Here is a 22,036-nt window from a genome sequence, read left to right on the forward strand (position 1 = left end):
TTGCCACTGCCTTCAACGGAACTCCAGGATCGACACTGGAACAGTCCTCGTTCCCCTTCACGTTTGTCCTCAGATTTTCCTCACTCCCGCTCCCACTTCCAGCGCCCTTCACTATTTTCCCTCTCACCCCATCCAACCGTAACCCCAGGTCTACGAATGACATCCATCTTCACCTGTCGGGTGAAGTTCGCGCCAGGTGGACTCTGGCAGTGTCACTGAGATGAACTGGTGCCACAATTGACTACATAAAATTATGAAGTGTTAAACTGAAATGGAATTGTGCTTTATTTAGATTGGGGTAATCTTTGTGTGTTTGATGAAGAAGAAAGAGAAACACCCGTACGTGCTGGGGAGGACCCAGAGAAGCACTGTCTCCACCCGCCCTTGGAACAATCCTGCACCACCCTTGGAGGCCTGCACTGTGTTCAGAATCACGATGGGTGCAGGCACGCACAGGATACTCCATTAAGAATTCAAGGGACAAAACTGCTCCCGAACAGAGGCAAAAGAGACCACAGGATGCAACCCGCGATAGCCTTAAAAGAAGTATCCCCATGGGTGTACCAGCCAGTAGTTCATGACTGCAGAGCCCACCGGCAAAAGCCACCACCCTCCAGCTGCTGAGCACACCCCACAGACCAAACCGCCCCTGCCCGCAGACAGATGAAGACAATGCCACACCAGACACAGCCATACGGTCTTACGTGCCCTCAAGAAAGAACCCCAAGGTGTATTAAGGGTGATCACACGTAAAGAACCCCAAGGTGTATTAAGGGTGATCACACGTAAAGAACCCCAAGGTGTATTAAGGGTGATCACACGTCAAGAACCCCAAGGTGTATTAAGGGTGATCATACGTCAAGAACCCCAAGGTGTATTAAGGGTGATCACACGTCAAGAACCCCAAGGTGTATTAAGGGTGATCACACGTCAAGAACCCCAAGGTGTATTAATGGTGATCACACGTCAAGAACCCCAAGGTGTATTAAGGGTGATCACACGTAAAGAACCCCAAGGTGTATTAATGGTGATCACACGTCAAGAACCCCAAGGTGTATTAAGGGTGATCACACGTAAAGAACCCCAAGGTGTATTAATGGTGATCACACGTCAAGAACCCCAAGGTGTATTAAGGGTGATCACACGTAAAGAACCCCAAGGTGTATTAAGGGTGATCACACGTAAAGAACCCCAAGGTGTATTAATGGTGATCACACGTCAAGAACCCCAAGGTGTATTAATGGTGATCACACGTCAAGAACCCCAAGGTGTATTAATGGTGATCACACGTAAAGAACCCCAAGGTGTATTAAGGGTGATCACACGTAAAGAACCCCAAGGTGTATTAAGGGTGATCACACGTCAAGAACCCCAAGGTGTATTAATGGTGATCACACGTCAAGAACCCCAAGGTGTATTAAGGGTGATCACACGTCAAGAACCCCAAGGTGTATTAATGGTGATCACACGTAAAGAACCGAGCTGAACGTTTCGGTCTCTGTGTTTGTGTTGTCGGGACGTTAGGCTGGGAAAGGGTTGGGGCAACCCCTTATGGGTTGTGACATCCACTGAGACTTTCTTCTTAACCCTTAACGTGGCGATAGCCTTGAGATGGCCTTATTGGTCGGCGAGGCACTAAGCACCATCATTTGATTTGATTCTTCGTAACACTGGAATAATGGAATACAAATTTGTAATATGTAATTACTAGAGCTTCCTTGGAAAATAGAACGATTGGATTCGAAAGACAGAAAGAGGCAAAAAGATACTACTAGTACGAAGACGATAGATAAGGAATTATGACTTAATAATTGGTAACTTAATGGTGAGGATGATGTGTGACTGAACCTTGGGAAGTTAGTGAAATCGTACAGGGCACACACGCACCCACTCACTCACATGTGACTGACGGGACTTACGGACAAGACAAGACAATACGGAGACAAGCCTAAACACGTACATTATCCAAGATGAACTGAAAGTATTTTTATTTTGGTTAAAAGAGCTTGTGGGTTGGCGCTGGGCCGAGACCTAGCAGCAGCAGCAGTACCGCTGATGGCGCCGCCGCCGAGGGCAGCCAAGCTGTAAAGAAGGCGCTGAGGAGCAGCCTGTGTCCTGGACCGAGGACTGGAGTGAAACGGACTTGGACTGAGTATTCCCGTTATGTGTTGTGCAGTGTGTTGTTGCCCTTCAACCATAGTATGAGTGCGTGAGTGAATGTGTGAATTTTTCAAATTTTATTTTTTTGTGTTGAAATTTTTGCAAAAATATTCGTCTCCTGTGTGATTATTATTATTATGCACGTGAACATGGCTGACTGTGAAGAGTGAGATGTGAAATTTCTGTCTTTATCTAAACGGGTATGAATGGATGTCTTTGCAGACAGACAGACAGACAGAGAGGGGGAAACGAAACGTGTTTTTGAAGAGGGTATAGGAATAATCACTTGGGAAAGACAAAAGAAAAAGAAAAAGAAACATCAAATTAAGAGGTGATCTCATTGAAGTATACAAGATCATGCACAATATTTATTATCCTTGCATATTCCTCGTTCACTGTGGCTAACTATGATAAAGCTTGAGGGCACAACTTCAAAATAAACAAAACTCATTTCGTAACTAATCATTTCCGCAAGTTTTTTTTTACTAACCGTATCATAAATCTGTGGAATAACCTTTCCTATGACACCATCAATGCACCATCGGTAAACGCCTTCAAAAATCACATTGACAAAAAGTTTAAGGACCATGTATTTTCCACAGTTAAATCTTTATTGAGCTGTAGATAAATGTAGTATACACTATGCCTGATTTAAACAAGGGTCTGTTCACAACAAGTGATCCAAAAGCACATAAATAGACACGGATTATGAGGGCAAAAGGCTTTTAACCTATAGCCAAGCATTTCTGCGATTTCTGTGATTCTGTGAAACAGTTACAAAGCCGAGGTATCTGGTCGAGTTTACTTTTCGATACAATCAGTCTCAGTTCTGGAGTCATTTCTGTGCTAGTGTGGAGCAGTGGGAAAGTGGACAGTTTTTATCAGTTCACTGTGCGTGTCAAGCACCAGTGGCCCTGCACTGGATCATATACCAACATGTCTTTGTCCTGGTCAAGGGAGAGTTACATCAACATGTCTTTGTCTGGTCAAGGGAGAGTTACACCAAGAGGTCTTTGTCCGGGTCCAGGTAGTTACACCAACATGTCTTTGTCCGGGTCCAGGTAGTTACATCAACATGTCTTTGTCCTGGTCAAGGGAGAGTCACACCAACATGTCTTTGTCTTGGTCAAGGGAGAGTTACACCAACATGTCTTTGTCTTGGTCAAGGGAGAGTTACACCAACATGTCTTTGTCTTGGTCAAGGGAGAGTTACACCAACATGTCTTTGTCTTGGTCAAGGGAGAGTTACACCAACATGTCTTTGTCTTGGTCAAGGGAGAGTTACACCAACATGTCTTTGTCCTGGTCAAGGGAGAGTTACACCAACATGTCTTTGTCTTGGTCAAGGGAGAGTTACACCAACATGTCTTTGTCGTGGTCAAGGGAGAGTTACACCAACATGTCTTTGTCCTGGTCAAGGGAGAGTTACACCAACATGTCTTTGTCTTGGTCAAGGTAGAGTTACACCAACATGTCTTTGTCCTGGTCAAGGGAGAGTTACACCAGCATGTCTTTGTCTTGGTTAAGGTAGAGTCACACCAGCATGTCTTTGTCTTGGTTAAGGTAGAGTTCATGTTCAAGGCGACATTAACAGTGCCAGGTATGCGTAATGGAAAGAATTTCCGTAACTTTATGAAATAAGTGTAAACTCAAGAAACGTCCAAACGCAAGACAGGGAACTGGTCTTCAGGCTGCACGGAGGGATCTGGTCTTAAAGGAACAACTGTTTGATACAGACCGCACAGAGGGATCTGGTCTTAAAGGAACAACTGTTTGATACAGACCGCACAGAGGGATCTGGTCTTAAAGGAACAACTGTTTGATACAGACCGCACAGAGGGATCTGGTCTTAAAGGAACAACTGTTTGATACAGACCACACAGAGGGATATGGTCTTAAAGGAACAACTGTTTGATACAGACCGCACAGAGGGATCTGGTCTTAAAGGAACAACTGTTTGATACAGACCGCACAGAGGGATCTGGTCTTAAAGGAACAACTGTTTGATACAGACCACACAGAGGGATATGGTCTTAAAGGAACAACTGTTTGATACAGACCACACAGAGGGATCTGGTCTTAAAGGAACAACTGTTTGATACAGACCGCACAGAGGGATCTGGTCTTAAAGGAACAATGGATTTTTTCATATTCATTTAATTCATCATTAAAAAAAAGCAAAAAAAAGCAATGGATTAATAAAGAGGTAGACTGTGCATCATCCTTTTTCATTATTAGAATAATTCAGATTCAATTTCAATGTGAAGACAAATTTTCTTGCTTGTAGTGGATGCGTACAAGCTGCAAAAATAAAGGCCTTCAGAAACAAGGGGGTGCTGTCCATCAAATAAAGCAGGACAGAACAGTGAATCCCTAGACACGATTTCCAGACGTGAGGGGAAGCAGTGAATCCCTAGACACGATTTCCAGACGTGAGGGGAAGCAGTGAATCCCTAGACACGATTTCCAGACGTGAGGGGAAGCAGTGAATCCCTAGACACGATTTCCAGACGTGAGGGGAAGCAGTGAATCCCTAGACACGATTTCCAGACGTGAGGGGAAGCAGTGAATCCCTAGACACGATTTCCAGACGTGAGGGGACGCAGAGTTTTTATGATGTTGTGACTGACAAAAAATGGGCAAACATAACTGTAACAGATTAAAGGAAAATTCGGATACTCAACTTTTGAGTCATCTTTTAGAATGCAGTGAATTAAAATAATATACTGGTTCAAATTCGGACTGATCACAGAAAGCTTAAATCAAAATAATAATTAAATTTTCAGTATTTCAAAGGAAACTGGTCAGAAGGTTATTTTTCTTTTGTTTTGAGACTCTGGAACTGTGCCACATTTCTGGAATGCTCTATCAAATAACACCAAACCTTTCTTTTCATTCGTCAGAACACCAAACCTAAACTATAATAATACACACAATTTAAAAAAAACTGAATAATAGTCCAAGAACTGCAAAACAAACACGGTTTCTTACTTCGTCATTATACACTGACTAAAAAAAATAAAATAAAAAAAAGAAGAAAAGAATAATGCAAAACCACACTTAACAATTTTATTGAATAAAGCATATTAAAGGTTAAAGGTCATACAACCTTTTAGCAAAATCGTCTACAATAAATTCGAAATGGAAAACCTGTTCATCTGTGAAAAATTTGAAAGGGATAGAAGACTACAAATACTATGAATAAGGTTTTATTACAACACATTGCTTCCAAATCAGTAGTAAGATACAGATGCAACAAACATAAGTAACATAATGACAAACCACCAGATTGCTGTAATAAACATTATGAAACACACATCAAACTGAAAAGAGAAACAAAATGGAGAGAGAGAGAGAGAGAGAGAGAGAGAGAGAGAGAGAGAGAGAGAGAAACAGGGTAGGGGGGATAAATAACAGCATATATCTTTACAACAGTCGCTGGGTAAAATGGATAGTATAACGATGACACAAAATGTTACAACAAATCGCGGGCTAAGCTGGTATGTACAAAAGCAAAGACAGAGAACTGCTGTAACAATAACCAGCAAAGGCAGCTGAGTATGTTAACGAGGACACAAAACTGTTTTAACAATCAATAGTTTAAATGGGTAGGAATATAAAAAAGGACACAAATTAATTATAACAATCACCAGTTAAAACAGGTGGGTACAAAACAATCGCACAAAAACTATAACAAATCTCCAGTTAAAACAGGTAGGTACATAAGCAAAGAAACAGAACGGTTATACCAATCAGCAGTTAAAATGGGTAGGCACATTCGTGATGGCTGGTTCTTCACTTGTGAAGATCAGTGGGAAGTTCCCGCCAGGGATGGGCGACATGCCTTTTGATGACTAATTAGTCCAGTCTGTGATCTGCAGAGTCTGTGGCATTGTGGGCAGGTGTAGATCTGGCCTGCGTTGCTGGGCTGCGGACCTGGGTTTTTCCTTCTTCTTTTCTCCTGGATGTTCAGTCGTCTGTTTTCCTCAAAGTGTTGGGGTCCCCTGAGTGTTGAAGATCTCCAGCTACCTCTATCTGATGCTAACTGCTCCCATGTCTTGGGGCTGATGTCCGCTTGGTATAGTTGCTTCTTCAGTTGGTCCTTGAATCTTTTCTGTGGTGCGCCTGTATTGTGTTTGCCTTGGACCAACTCCCCATAGAATACTGCTTTCGGCATGTGAGTGTCAGGCATCCAGGTGTCCTGCCCTGCGAAGTTGTTTTAGCATGAGCACTGACTTGATGATTTGCAGCTGAGCTGTTTCTAGGACTTCTATGTTCGTTATGTAATCCTTCCACTTGATGCCCATGATAGACCGAAAGCATCTCTGATGGAACTGCTCCAGCCGCTTTCTTTGTTTCCGGTACAGCACCCATGCCTCTGATCCATATAGCAGTGTTGACAGTGCAGCAGCTCGGTAGACTTGCATCTTTGTGGAGAGTCGCAAGGAGTGGTTTTTCCATACTCTTTTCTGGAGGCGGCCAAATGCACTGCTTGCCTTTGAGAGGTGGTTGTCCACATCTTTGGTCACTGTCGCGTCGTTCGATATGACGTTACCCAGGTAGGTGAATTACTCTACCGTGTTAAGGGGATGACCATCAATGCTTATGTGGGGAGCAGTGTACACGGTCCCTGGTGCTTTTTTGGTGGAGGACTTCAGTTTTCTTCAGACTTATAGTCAGACCGAATGCCTTGGCTGCCTGTGAAAAACGGTCTACAATGACCTGCAAAGCTTCTTCTGTGTGTGCCAGGAGGGCGCAGTCGTCTGCAAAGGGCAGGTCCAGGATAGCTTCTTCTGAGGTCTTCGTGTGGGCCAGGAGTCTTCGTAAGTTGAATACGCTGCCGTCGGTCCTGAATCTGATATAGATCCCCTTGTCTGGATCCTCCTTTGCTTCTCTCAGCATCATGCTGAAGAAGATCGCGAAGAGTGTGGGGGCTAACACGCAGCCTTGCTTCACTCCATTGCTGATTGGGAATTCTTCAGAGTAATCACCATTACACTTGAATTGACCCGTTTGTCCTTCGTGGAGTTGTAGAATTGTGAGGAACTTTGGAGGGCATCCCAGTTTGGTCATTATTTTCCATAGGCCATCTCTGCTGACTGTCGAAGGTTTTCGTGAGGTCTATGAATGCTGCATATAGGTAGGCATGAAAGAAAAACATAACAATCATCAGCTCAAGCGGGTAGGTTCATAAGAAATGATGGAAAAAATATCACAATCACTGGTTAAATTGGGTAGGTACATAAGCAATTGCCACAAACTGTTTCAACACTCACCGGATAAAACGGCTAGATACCTAAACAATGACACTTCGGAGGCTACAATGCACAGCTACAACACCAGTGACAAAACAACTGACAAGGGAACGACTGTCATATAGATCAAGGGGGTTGTGGGTCAGCTGTTTCAGACAGCTTCTTCAGCTTGGTTCTCAAACACCTTGCTGTTGGCCGGAATTGCCGGAGCTTGCCTGAAAACAAAACCATCAATCAGAAATCGGAACTCAAGGTCAAGACTCAAGTGAGATATCATTTGAACCACTTGACTGCTGCGTGTGTGTGAAGTACGATCACCACTTTTTGTGTACTTATCAATGGTGTCATTGTTTTTTGGTTTTTATTTTAGCAAAAGCAATGAAATCTCTTCAGAAAGAAGTCCAAATACAGAGTGGTGACTGGCATCCTGACTTGACTGTCTATTCTCAGTGAGGTGATGCCTTCACTAACAAGCATGCTAGTCAGCAACAGTCAAGGGGTTAATCCAACTTATTATGAAGCAAAGTAAATAAACAAACAACAATTAATCAAATGAAATGCAGCATGTCAGACCATCTTGCAACACAACATTAATAATTTAAGAAATGACACTAACTGTTGTTACCTTGACCATAGTTCTCCTGTCCTGTCTTTTGAACTCTGTGTTTTGGACATAGCCAGTCACTCTGTCACAATGAAAACTGGACCATCAACACAAGCTGTGTCATGTTCTGGACATAGCCAGTCACTCTGTCACAATGAAAACTGGACCATCAACACAAGCTGTGTCATGTTCTGGACATAACCATTCACTCTGTCACAATGAAAACTGGACCATCAACACAAGCTGTGTCATGTTCTGGACATAACCAGTCACTCTGTCACAATGAAAACTGGACCATCAACACAAGCTCTGTCACATGTTTACATGTTTTCATTATGCCATGTTCCTACCTTGAACTTTGACCCCCTACCATATGCATATTGAAGAGGTGAACAAACTTCTGTTTGGCTGAAGACTTGAACATGCAGCAAATGTTCGTGAACGTTGTCACGTCAGTTCCTGTCCAGAAGACAGCCCGCTAACAAATGTACCATTCACTTACGAGCTTTCCCAACGATCGTGACAATGTTAAGTGGATATAGTAATGATACTGATGTTACGTAATTATGTCGATGGTATTAATGTTAATGCTACAGATTAGTTTACAGATGATCCCATGACGGTTATTTACCATGGTAACAACAGTAATGATACAATGCTGCTCATGATGACAAAGATCAGATTTCTGTTGAAACAACACCACAGGAACTAGAATCACTTACTGTCTTCTCCGCAGACACACGACTATGATGATGGTGACGATAAGGACAAGGGCGAGAAAACCTCCGATGCTGGCTGCGAGGATTATGCCAGTGGTTCTTCCTTCTGGCTCACTGGGGGGTGCTTCTGTCGGATCTGTAAGCCAGTCATTTAGTTAAGGATCTGTAAGCCAGTCAGTTAGTTGAGGATCTGTCAGTCAGTCAGTTAGTTAATCAATAATTAGTAGCTCAGAAAATTTATCACTGGTTAATCATTAAATCTATCACTCAGTTAACGGACTGACCAACCAACAATCACTCATCATCAGCCTCAGTCTGTAATATGCCAACGATCACACAGTATAGTTGCAATCGATAAATTATCACTATTTAGTGTTTAAAATCAATCAATCAATAAATCAATGAACCAACTGTCCAAGAAAGAAAACAAACAATGAAATAATTAAAAAGGTTATCCACTGGATAAGTTAAAACGAAAACCCAAGTTGGAGTTTGATAGAGAACAATGCTATGGAGGAGTGCTCACATTCATGACGTTACGAAGGTGCTGCATCACCTGTGCCACAAGATATTTTGTCAACAACAGACAGTGCCGACGCCAGATTCCCGAGGACTGCTGTGTGTTGTGAGTGAATCTTCAGGCTGAATGACCACAAGCCGACATGCTCGAATCACACCTCAAACAATTGTATCAACACCCATGTAAGCAGACAGCACAATACGCAACCCATCTGGGCAGACAGTCATCCAAGTACCATCCGACTCTTTTCATTTTCTTTTCATTTGGGATGCAGTTTGAGCAGGACCTGATTTCAAACTTGGTGAAGGCACAGTGTTGACTGGTAAGTGCTGGTGTGAGAGAGAGATCTCACTGTGTTACTCGCATATTTAGATTCAGATACAGATTCAGGTGTTTTATTCATAAAGGCCATGGCCCCTTAGAAAGGGGTACGAATGCAGACACAAAAGTCGCACATTGATCAAGAGGAATGGTTGTGATAAATATACACTACACAATACAAATGGTCTGAGTAAATAGGCAGCAAACTGTTTTAAAACAGTTTCATTCGTGGAGGACATTATCAATATAAGCTGGAATAAACAAGGCTGTTCATAGTATTTTTTATAATAATGGTTATAATCCCAGCAAACTACCACAATTTTTTTGGGAGGACGTGATATAAAATTTCTTGGGATCCTATTTACTTCAAAACTAAACTGGAAGAAACACATTCATTCAATGGTGACTAAAGCAGTTAAAAGTTTAAATTTCTTAAAAATTGTCACTCTCCTTGGGGACAAGACTCCAAAATTCTTTTACATTTAGCGACATCAATCGTAAGATCAAGATTGACCTACGGTCAAGAAATCTTCTTTTCCGCTCCGCCGGCATTTCTAAACAAGCTCTGAACAATTGACAGTAAAGCTGTGAAACTGGCTTTTGGGGTACCTGTGCATACTAAGACCTCAGAAGGCTATAAGCTTGCGGGTATTTTACCACTAGATGAAATCAGAAAATTAAGTTCTGCTAAATACATTGTGAGATTATAGCAGTGGATGATTCTGAGGAATTAAATATTAGGTCTGATATTGATTTTCAAAAAAATGCACAAAATAATTCAAATCTACAAACCATTCGCAGATATGTGTCAGATATTTTAAATTCTCCAGACACTGATTTACATTTGGTACCTCGTGTTCTGGTGCCACCTGTCCCATCCAGGGAGTTAACAAAAGCAAACGTCAACATATGTGCTTCTGACACAACAAACGGAGAATCTCCACATGTAATAGCAGCATCTGTCAGAATTGAATTAGAAGAAAATTTTAATAATCATTTAAAAGTTTACACTGATGGCTCGGTCCTGTATGATAGCAGTGCAGGATCTGCTTTTGTCATTTCCTGACCTAAAAACAGAAAAATCATATTATTTAGGTAAGGGACATTCAATTTTTACAGCTGAATTGGTGGCCATCCTTATGGCTTTAACCATCTTATTGATATACCAATGATAGTAAGTAACATCCTATTTTGTGTTGATTCTCAGTCTGTTTCAAAAAGTTTGCTCCTTTCTGAGAATAATCAAAGAGAAGATTTATTGTTTGAAATGAGGTATTTATTGCATTCCCTGTTTATGATGGGTACAAATGTTGATTTTTGTTGGATACCATCCCATACTGGATTCCTTTATAACGACCAAGCAGACAGGGCAGCAAAAAGGGGGGCAAAGAATCATACAGATAGCATCAAAGTATATTGCCCATTGTCATACAAGGAAATAAGCAATATACTAGAAAGAGACTTTATAGGTGCTTAAATTCAAGACTAAAACCTCGTCAGCTGACTCTCTCAGACTTTGGTCCGATTCGCAGACCAATTCTGAGTTTAGCTCCCAGACTACTGTCAAATTCATTACGGACCAAGTATTGTTCTAATGTCAAGTGCATATGCTTTAGTAACCTGACAATTAAGCATATAATTTTTGACTGTAGCTTGATGAAGCCTTATGTACACGAAAGTGTGTCTTCACAAGTGACTGAGAACGTTGATGTTTTTGACTTTTTACGTTCATTATCAGTTGTTTCGCTTGTCAGTTTAACAACTTCTCTTTTACGAAGTCCTTTAAATAATTTTCTGTTATTGTTTTTAGATTTTTTTTTTGTTTTCAAATTTCACCCTCATTTCACCCTCATTTGCCCATTCATTCACATCCCCAACCCCTTCTAACCGATAATACTCAAATGTATTCAAAAATACTTTAACAAAATGTCTTCAGTCACTGATATGTGTGATGGGACATTAAACAAAATTCCTCCAGAGTATTTTTGTGGAACAGACTGCTGTCGAATGCCTTTCAATCCAGGACAATTCAGCACGAAATTAACTTCATCATCAGTTGATTCTTTACACAATGGACATAGAAAATTATCAGTGTTAGAATACCTATAGTGATATTTATGAATGAAAACATCAGAGACACCAAATCAAAATTTCGTCATTATACTCTTTAAATGTCTACCTATATGCAATGACAAATAAAGTGGAAGACTATGACAATTATTTATCATTCTATATTTATCAAATCTTTCACTGTTTTCAACACAGGAATTACACATTTGCCATCCACAATCGATTAGTCTTTCACGGAACACATGAATAAAAAGATTTGCATCTCCAACAACCTGATTGCTCCATACATCACCAAATCCACTTTCACAGAGCTTAATTCTGACACTTGAAACCCAGTTTTTCTTACCCCTGTTATCTAATTCTAACACCACTTTGCAAGCCCTATAAGGTAATCTGTGTTCATCCATCTGTGTTGATTTCAACCAGTACTGAATACATCCAACAGCAGACAGTAATGATATCATCAAGACCCATAACTCTGATCTGTACTGCATTATAGGCTGTGTTTGCGCATAAAAAATTTTTTAAGAACAATTTCTGGGATTCGTTTTGTGTTGATGATAATTTCTTTATAATACATACCAGCCGTTGTTTGCTTTGCTTGTGAGATTTTTACGTGCAAAAGTAAAACTTAAACGTGTAAAGAAATACACACCTAGATACTTGCATACATTTACTACAGGTATTAAGATTCCAGTATATGCCCATCTTCCCCTTGCAGATAAGTACCCTCCCTTTCTGAATACAATTATATTACTTTTATCCAAATTCACATTCAACTGAAGAGAAATAGCGGCTCGACACAGGCTGTTTAATTGATTTTGCAGCCCTATCACTTATTCTGTCAACACAACATCATTAGCTAAAAGACGAATGAAAGTTTCCAAAACGTCGTTTGTGAATATAGAACCATGTCTTCCAGACTTTATAACTTCTACTGTCAAGTCATCTATAAATGAAGAAAACAAAACTGGACTACAAATATCACCTTGTTTGACACCAGATGTGCAGTTGATATATTTCATTAGAGCAGCACCACATCACGCCCTTGCCTTTACAGTCATACATACTCATAATAAAATTGTTGTTTTCCATGAATACCACTTTTCAGCAAGACAGGCCAAAGTATACTTCTATTGATGGAGTCAAAGCCATTTTCGAAATCGATAAAAGCAAAATATAATTTGTGGTTCAAACAAAAAGGAGTTTGTATTATACTCCCTTTTTGATGATACATATACTTACCATGTCAAACTGATGCAAACTATGCCTATTGGTTTGCTCTGCTTGGCCATATTTTGTGCCGTCAATGGTGAAAAGATGCCCTGTCTTGCCCGCTCCGCCCCTTGCCAATGAAATGCCTCTAAAAGCTACAAGCGCTGAATCATTTTCAGGTTTACGCTCTGTCTCGTCTAACGCTTTTTTTTTTTTTTCTTTTTGCTATTAAGCGTGTTCATTGGCCTTATTTTGCTACATGCGGCTTGATTTTATTGTATTCTTACCTTATGTATACTCGATTCGACTCTGCCGCCTCGAATCGTACTTTTTCTCTACCTCTCAGTTGATCCTGTCTGTCCTTTCTTTTCGGGCCTCGGAACTTTCGCTGGGTGCTTAAGCGTGGTTACCATGCCTCGTACGTCATCCCACAATGGCAGAAACCATGATGCTGGGATCAAGCATGAGACTCTCCCACGCCAGGAGCTCATGGTTTTTCCCGATAGGGACTGCGGCGATGCGTCTTTGGACGCTAATCGCGAAGGCGACACTCATCCCATTAAAACAGTCATGAAGGGGACCGGGGGGAAAGGGGTATGAGCGTTACCTCCCGACAGGGGGGGGTGGGGTGGGGTGGGGGGACTCTACTTTGCCCAAACCTTGGCCAAGCCACCCCAGTCTCCCCATGGGAGGGGATTCGGGGCGCGTGGCCACCTGCTATCCGGCCAGTCTCCCCTGCTGGGGGAGGCATGCACATGTCAGGCAGTTCTGGACAGTCAGCCTGCCGATCTTCTGGCAGGACTGACAACCAAGTCGGACCTGACTTCCCTCCGACTTGGCCAGGTTTTCCCCTTCATGGAGGTCAAGGCTCCAGTGACCCTTGGGGTTGGGGTCACAGGATGGCTGGCGCCCACAGCTGGTTTTCCCCATTCTACCCGTACTGTGGCGCACCAATGGTGCATGCTGGGTTGCCAGGAGGACAGGGCCAACCCCTCATCCTCTTCTCCCCCCCCCCCTCCCAGGTTCCATCCCAGCACATCTCACAGGGTAACACACACAGCCTTGACAAGTGGGATCGACTTACTGTCGCTCCGGTCGAGCTCCTGGGCCAATATTGCCGCTCAGTCCACAAATCGGGCCTCGATCAACCTACAGGTGACCTCCATGGTCACAACGGCCTCCTTGTCAGGACCAACGCCCCGCTCGGCCCGGGTGAGCCTACAGTTGCCCCCCTGCCCCCTCCCTCCCCAGCCCTTAGTCCTACAGGGAGATGAGTGGGTGTTTGTCCCCTCTCAGCACTCATGGGTTCCTCTTGCATCCAAGGATGCCCTCACTGAGAAGGTGTGGCACCCACCATCCCAAGCTTGGTTGGACCTACGGTCCACACTCTCCCCGCCCTCTTCAGGCGTCAAGGAAATAACAGCTGCTGCCACGGTCCTCGCTTGAGATCGTCCCAGCTCATCCCACTGGGCTGACCACAGCTCACAGGACGCCCAAGCAGGTACATCCACTTGGGATGGCACCCAGCCGGGGATGGACTGGGAGCAAGAGTGGGAGCCTCTGTCTTAGGAGGAGGATGAACAAGCGGATGAGCACTCTCCGCCCCCATCCCTGGGGGACAGACTGAGCCCATGTCTCCCTAGGGACCAGCCTGAACCAAACTCGGACTTAGCCGAGCTCGAACTGACCCTCCCCAGTAGGGTCACGTATGCCGAATCAGTCCCTCAGGCTACTTTGTTACCCTTGACCCTCCTTAGGCCATGTGACTCTAACTCCAGAACCACCAGGTGACTCAGAGTGCCAGAAATGGCACAGGAATGGCTTAATAAGCCAGCCCGCACTGTCAGGGGTGCTGCTTCCATCCCTCCTCCAGATAGGGAGTCTCCCTCTGCCCTGGGCACCTTCCCCCCAGGCAGGTTCCTTAAAGACTCCTTCAAAGGCAGGGTGTGGTCCTTGTACACATAGGATCATCCTGCCTACATGGAAGCGGAACCCTCCGCGCAGAACAGGATGTTGGTCTCGCAGCACAGCACCTTCCCCACTTCAGCTAAAAGGAGGAGTTTGTATTATACTCCTGTTTGGTGATACATATACTTCGTGAGCTCTGGGATTAAGACAGCTGATATCCCTGTGAGAATGAGAGTAGGCTCTAAGAATGACTTGGGAAACCCAGCAGGAAATGGTACCTGCAGCGATGTTTATTTTAATATCCTCATCCATCCGGCATCCCGTCGGTACCTGAGGTTCGTGTGGAGGGACAAGGTGTTCCAGTTCTCGACCCTCCCATTTGGTCTGTCCCTTGCCCCTTTCCTGTTTACCAAGGTGGTGTGGGAATTGGTGTCCATCGTCCAGTCGAAATCCATTCGTCTCTGTGTGTACCTGGACGACTGGCTTATCCTGGCCCAGTCGCAGGCCCTGTGCCAGAGTCATACGTCCAGACTTCTAGACCTTTGCTCCCAACTGGGCTTCCTCACGAACCAGGAGAAATGCCATCTGTCCCCAAGTCCCCATTGCTGGGACCGTCTGGCAGGCCTCCTCAGACACTTGCACCATTCCTCCCAAGCAACAGCACGGACACTTTCTTCCCTCCTGGGCATGATGGAGTCCATGGCACCTCTCATTCCCCTCTTCAGAGGGCACTGAGGTTATGGTGGTCCCAGAGATCCCAACCATGGGATACCCAGATATGTCTGGGCGAATGGTTCCTTGAGGTGACATCAGAGTGGCTAACCACCCCTCTTCGGAAACAGGGGGTGCCCATAGCCCCACCTACACTTCAAGTGGCACTCTTCACAGACGCCTCCTCCCTGGGCTGGGGAGCCCACATGGACTCACTCCATGCAGCATGGACTTGGTCCCCGGAGGAGCGCCTATGCCACCTCAATGTTCTGGAACTAGAGGCAGTTTGCAGGGCTCTCCTGCACTTCATGGGGGAGGCCACTGGCAAGACCATCCACTTGTTCATGGACAATATGACGGTCGCATGCTATGTGAACAAAGGGGGTGGGGAGAGAGGCGGGGGGGTTTGGGGGGGGGGCTATTCGGCAGACCTCTCCCTGCGGACCAAGGCTCTCCTCTGTTAGTGCCACAGCATGGGCATTGCTCTTTCTGCGAGACACATAGCAGGAAAAGCCAACATCTTTCTGCGAGACACATAGCAGGAAAAGCCAACATCTTTCAGCGAGACACTTAGCAGGAAAAGCCAACATCTTTCTGCGAGACACATAGCAGGAAAAGCCAACATCTTTCTGCGAGACACATAGCAGGAAAAGCCAACATCTTTCTGCGAGACACTTAGCAGGAAAAGCCAACATCTTTCTGCGAGACACATAGCAGGAAAAGCCAACATCTTTCTGCGAGACACTTAGCAGGAAAAGCCAACATCTTTCTGCGAGACACATAGCAGGAAAAGCCAACATCTTTCTGCGAGACACTTAGCAGGAAAAGCCAACATCTTTCTGCGAGACACATAGCAGGAAAAGCCAACATCTTTCTGCGAGACACATAGCAGGAAAAGCCAACATCTTTCTGCGAGACACATAGCAGGAAAAGCCAACATCTTTCTGCGAGACACATAGCAGGAAAAGCCAACATCTTTCTGCGAGACACTTAGCAGGAAAAGCCAACATCTTTCTGCGAGACACATAGCAGGAAAAGCCAACATCTTTCTGCGAGACACATAGCAGGAAAAGCCAACATCTTTCTGCGAGACACTTAGCAGGAAAAGCCAACATCTTGGCAGATGCACTCAGCAGGTCCAAGAGTGTCATCCACACAGAGTGGACCCTGGACAAGGACACCCTTCAGGGGGTGTGGGAGCGGTGGTTTCGGCCAATGTGGACCTCTTTGCCACAAAGTTCGACAAGAGACTTCCCACTTACGTCTCTCCGGTCGCCGACCCGGAAGCGTGGGCAGTGGATGCTCTCTCTCTAGACTGGAGCAGTCTGATTGCCTCCGCGTTTCCTCCCTTTCCAGTTCTGTCCAAGGTGATATGGAAAGCCAGGTTGGAACACCCACAGCTGATTCTCACTGCACCGAAATGGCCAGCCCAGCCCTGCCCTGGTCCCTGACACATGTTTCACCTCTGGAAATCGAAACCAGACCTCATCTGCTGAGGCAGCCTCATTCGGGGATCCCTCATTCCAATCCTCAGCTGCTCCACCTGCACGCGTGGCTGCTGTGCGGTTGGAACTGTCAGCACCACCACTGAGGTCTTCGACCCCTTGGTAGGCCTCTGTGTCAGCAGCACTTACCGAGGGGGGTGCCTCCTCTGACCTCCTCTCCATAGTCACCACAGCAAGGAGGCAGGGAACGGAGACTATGTATGACTTTCGCTGGAAGAAATGGTTGCGGTGGTGTACAGCTCAGGGCATTCCCCCTACTAACCCTACGAGCATGCAGCTGGCCAACTTTCTGGCTCACTGCTCCTCGGTTCTCATCCTGTCTGCTAGTTCTGTGCGAGGGTACAGGTCTGCCATCTGTACCACAATGCAAACAGCTAGGTGGTCCCGCCTTTGAAGCGGATTTCCTGCTCAGAGAGGTGGCTAGGGGTGCCCCTCTGAAGGAAGCTAGAGACCCCAGAAGAGTGCCCCTCTGGGACTTGTTCCTGGTGCTGGATTTCATTCAAAAACAGCCCTTCCAGCCATTGGGGACTATTCCTTTTGACATCCTCGCCCTCAAGACCACTTTCCTTCTGTTGAGGGCCACAGGCCGTCATAGAAGCGAGATACATGGTCCTAGTGGAATGCCACAAGATATACACATATATATATATATGTATATGTGTGTGTGTGTGTGTGTGTGTGTGTGTGTGTGTGTGTGTGTGTGTGTACAAACTCCCCATTTTGGTGTCATATACTGTACCCTGTCAAACTGATGCACAGAGGGCATTTGGTGTCATATACTGTACCGTGTCAAACTGATGCACAGAGGGCATTTGGTGTCATATACTGTACCGTGTCAAACTGATGCACAGAGGGCATTTGGTGTCATATACTGTACCGTGTCAAACTGATGCACAGAGGGCATTTGGTGTCATATACTGTACCATGTCAAACTGATGCACAGAGGGCATTTGGTGTCATATACTGTACCATGTCAAACTGATGCACAGAGGGCATGAACACCCAAAACTCTTTTTTACGCAAGCCATCAACATAAACATATGATCGACAGTTGAGCAATTTCCCTTAAACCTGGCTTGAAATTCAACTGTTATTTTCTTCCACCCATTCCTGCAGTCTTCTGTTAATAACTGCACTATATAATTTGCTACACACATTGCACAGAGAGGTTTTTCTATAATTATCAGGATTATTAATGTCACCTTTTTTGTACAATGGGAGAACAACTGATTCTGTCCAACTTTCAGGGTACATCCCTTTATCAAATAAAGAAGTGAAAAACGTACCCACCAAGTCCATAACTAAGATAGATTTACATGCATTTTTTAACATCTCATTAACTTTCAGGGTATACCCCTTTATCAAATAAAGAAGCGAAAAACGTACCCACCAAGTCCATAACTAAGCTAGATTTACATGCATTTTTTAACATCTCATTAACTTTCAGGGTACATCCCTTTATCAAATAAAGAAGTGAAAAACGTACCCACCAAGTCCATAACTAAGCTAGATTTACATGCATTTTTTAACATCTCATTAACTTTCAGGGTACATCCCTTTATCAAATAAGGAAGTGAAAAACGTACCCACCAAGTCCATAACTAAGCTAGATTTACATGCATTTTTTAACATCTCATTAATGATTCTTTCATGTCCTGCTGCGTTACCCGTTCAGTTTTCTCAAAACAAATTTGTACTTCTATTGAAATAGGGCGATTCAAATTATCGCTGCTGTCAATATTTTCAGATTGTTCTTCATCATTATTATCATTGTTGTCATATAAAGGTAACCCATCATTATTATGATCTCCGCTTTCTTCAAGCAACTGTTTAAAATGTTGAAACCACATATCTACACTAATGTTATTCTTGGGTTGTTTTTTCTTTATTGATGTTTTTTGCATTGAGTTCCAGAATTCTTTCTGATTATCTATACAACAGAGTAATTTGGATAATAAAGTATTGTTAAATTGTTTCTCTTCAACAAATGTTTGTATTCACTTTTAGCTTTTCGGAAGGAATTGCGATCAGCTGGGGACAAAGTGTCACGAAATCTATTTAACACACTCCCAACATTTTCTTTTATTATCGTGACATTCTTTGTCAAACCAATCATCCTTTTTAACTTTGCTACTAATATGTATCTGCTTTTTCATACAAGCTGCTGCACGTTTTATACAATTGTTGAAAACATTGAGAGCCTGAATAATCTAAAGCCATTTCCATCTGTGTTTGTATGTCATCCGAATAAGGTGTGTTATCAACTATTTCAGTAGATTCTTCATTCCATGCAAACTTCTCTATAATATTAGTATGATTGTTACTTACAGAGACACTGGGAGAGGTCAGACGCCCCCGTGGTGTCCCAGGTTTTGCCCGGGGGGCAGGGTTTGCAGGAGGTGGAGGCGGGCTGGTCCTGGTACTGGCCTTTTGGACACACCCAGCAGTGTCCCCCTTCTTCATAGAACCCTGGGGCACAGTCCACTGGAACACACATAACACTGTGTTTATTGGACACACCCAGCAGTGTCCCCCTTCTTCATAGAACCCTGGGGCACAGTCCACTGGAACACACATAACACTGTGTTTATTGGACACACCCAGCAGTGTCCCCCTTCTTCATAGAACCCTGGGGCACAGTCCACTGGAACACACATAACACTGTGTTCATTGGACACACCCAGCAGTGTCCCCCTTCTTCATAGAACCCTGGGGCACAGTCCACTGGAACACACATAACACTGTGTTCATTGGACACACCCAGCAGTGTCCCCCTTCTTCATAGAACCCTGGGGCACAGTCCACTGGAACACACATAACACTGTGTTTATTGGACACACCCAGCAGTGTCCCCCTTCTTCATAGAACCCTGGGGCACAGTCCACTGGAACACACATAACACTGTGTTTATTGGACACACCCAGCAGTGTCCCCCTTCTTCATAGAACCCTGGGGCACAGTCCACTGGAACACACATAACACTGTGTTTATTGGACACACCCAGCAGTGTCCCCCCCTCCACCCTCCCCCTACCCCCCTTCTTTAACCCTACAGAACAGTCCACTTAAACACATAGAAACACTGCACTCATATTTTACACAGCACACTGTCCACTGGTGTATGATATAAAATGATAATCGTACTTGGCATATTGATGAGGTACATGAAGGATAATGGGCTACAATACATGTTAAGTCTAAGCATAAAAGTAAATAAAAGAAGATACAAATGTATTTATTTTCATGAGTTGATTTTTCTTAAAATCAGCAACACCCATTTAGTAATGAATGGAATGTCTCTTTCTGATAGTTATTTGGGCAGGAGTGACCAAGATTTGACGACTGTGAAGGGGTTGGAGTTGGGGTGGGGTTGGTAGAAGAAGAAGGGGTAGGACAGAAGGATAGGATCACATGCAGAGGACAGGTGCTCACTCCACTCTCCCCTCCCACCACCAACACCAGTCCTTTGGTAAGAGTATTGGGGTGTTTATTTACCCCCAAGCAAAGGAGCACATAGCAGCACTTAACATATCTTAGCATCACTTAGTAGAACACCTACACACACAAAAGAAAACAGGTCAAAAGCTGTAACAAATCATATACTGAACATCACTGCCATGAAATGCAGACATCACTTACAACCATCATGATGTCATCTGGCCAAATCGAATCATTACTTATACATCAAGACACTTCACCACGTGTACAACAGTATATGTTATTTTCAATGATATACATGTAAAGTACAACAAGACATTTGACATACCCACTACCAACAATCAATGACGTAAGATATTGTGCATCAAATATAGGACTGACCAATTGAAACAGTGTTACCACCATACCAATTGTAAACCGAACTCGGTTGTTTGTAGTAAAATTAACTGACGAGCAGTGATGTGGCTCAGTCAGGTTCTAAGGCAGCTAAGTAGTCATGGAAGTGGGTGGAGAGGGTGTGGGAAGAAGGTGTGGAAGAAAGGAAGGGTTTGCTGTGAGGGGAGAGTGGAAAAGGGTGAAGAGGGTGTGGGAAGAAGGTGTGGAAGAAAGGAAGGGTTTGCTGTGAGGGGAGAGTGGAGAAGGGAGGAGAAGGGTGGGGTGGGGGAGGGGGTAAACAGGAGGCAGAGCGTGTGGCTTGGGGATGCCACAACTGGGTCAGACACCTAGCTGCCACACCACAGAAACGGCATGTGTCAAACAAAGGTTCTGTAACATTTGTCAAAACCAGTGTCCTAACGCTGTGCATATCAAACTGAAAATTTGAGAACTACAAATGCATTGGAGTCCACAGCGTGCACAGACATCACCCGATGGATCACGATGACTGCTGCCACAGCCCAGGTAGCACAGGCAACATGGGCAATTTGTAGTGACACCAGGAGATAATCACCAGGATACTCCATCCTTCTGCTTCAGTCCCCTTTCTGGATGACTTCAGCATTGTTAGGGACTCGCAGTAAATCAACTGGGGCTTTCATTTTCCAAACTAGGAAATGTTACCTTCTTCTACTTGCGCAGCAGTGCTGTGAGCCACGACTGGTCAGAGCTACCACGTGGTGGCAGAGTTAAGATCTCATGGTGTGTGGAGAGGGGCAGTCCACATGCCACTACCACGTGGTGGCAGAGTTAAGATCTCATGGTGTGTGGAGAGGGGCAGTCCACATGCCACTACCACGTGGTGGCAGAGTTAAAATCTCATGGTGTGTGGAGAGTGGCAGTCCACATGCCACTACCACGTGGTGGCAGAGTTAAAATCTCATGGTGTGTGGAGAGGGGCAGTCCACATGCCACTACCACGTGGTGGCAGAGTTAAAATCTCATGGTGTGTGAAGAGGGGCAGTCCACATGCCACTACCACGTGGTGGCAGAGTTAAAATCTCATGGTGTGTGAAGAGGGGCAGTCCACATGCCACTACCACGTGGTGGCAGAGTTAAAATCTCATGGTGTGTGGAGAGTGGCAGTCCACATGCCACTACCACGTGGTGGCAGAGTTAAGATCTCATGGTGTGTGGAGAGGGGCAGTCCACATGCCACTACCACGTGGTGGCAGA

The 22,036-nt window shown here is 44.4% G+C and overlaps 1 protein-coding gene across 1 annotated transcript in view; it reads right to left on the reverse strand.

Annotated features, from left to right (window-relative positions):
• Positions 1 to 2,508: 2,508 nt before the first annotated feature.
• The window catches only part of LOC143301165 (uncharacterized), a 192,097-nt gene continuing 172,569 nt past the window's right edge, over positions 2,509 to 22,036 (reverse strand). Inside the window, exons 33-35 of the mRNA XM_076615254.1 lie at positions 19,317 to 19,472; positions 8,742 to 8,874; positions 2,509 to 7,630 (exon numbers count right to left, since the gene is read on the reverse strand). Of these exons, the coding sequence (XP_076471369.1) occupies positions 7,567 to 7,630; positions 8,742 to 8,874; positions 19,317 to 19,472 (353 nt within the window). The 3' untranslated portion in view covers positions 2,509 to 7,566. The remainder of the gene's footprint in view (positions 7,631 to 8,741; positions 8,875 to 19,316; positions 19,473 to 22,036) is intronic.

Source organism: Babylonia areolata, chromosome 27 (genome assembly GCF_041734735.1).
Source record: "Babylonia areolata isolate BAREFJ2019XMU chromosome 27, ASM4173473v1, whole genome shotgun sequence".
NCBI lineage: Eukaryota > Metazoa > Mollusca > Gastropoda > Neogastropoda > Buccinidae > Babylonia > Babylonia areolata.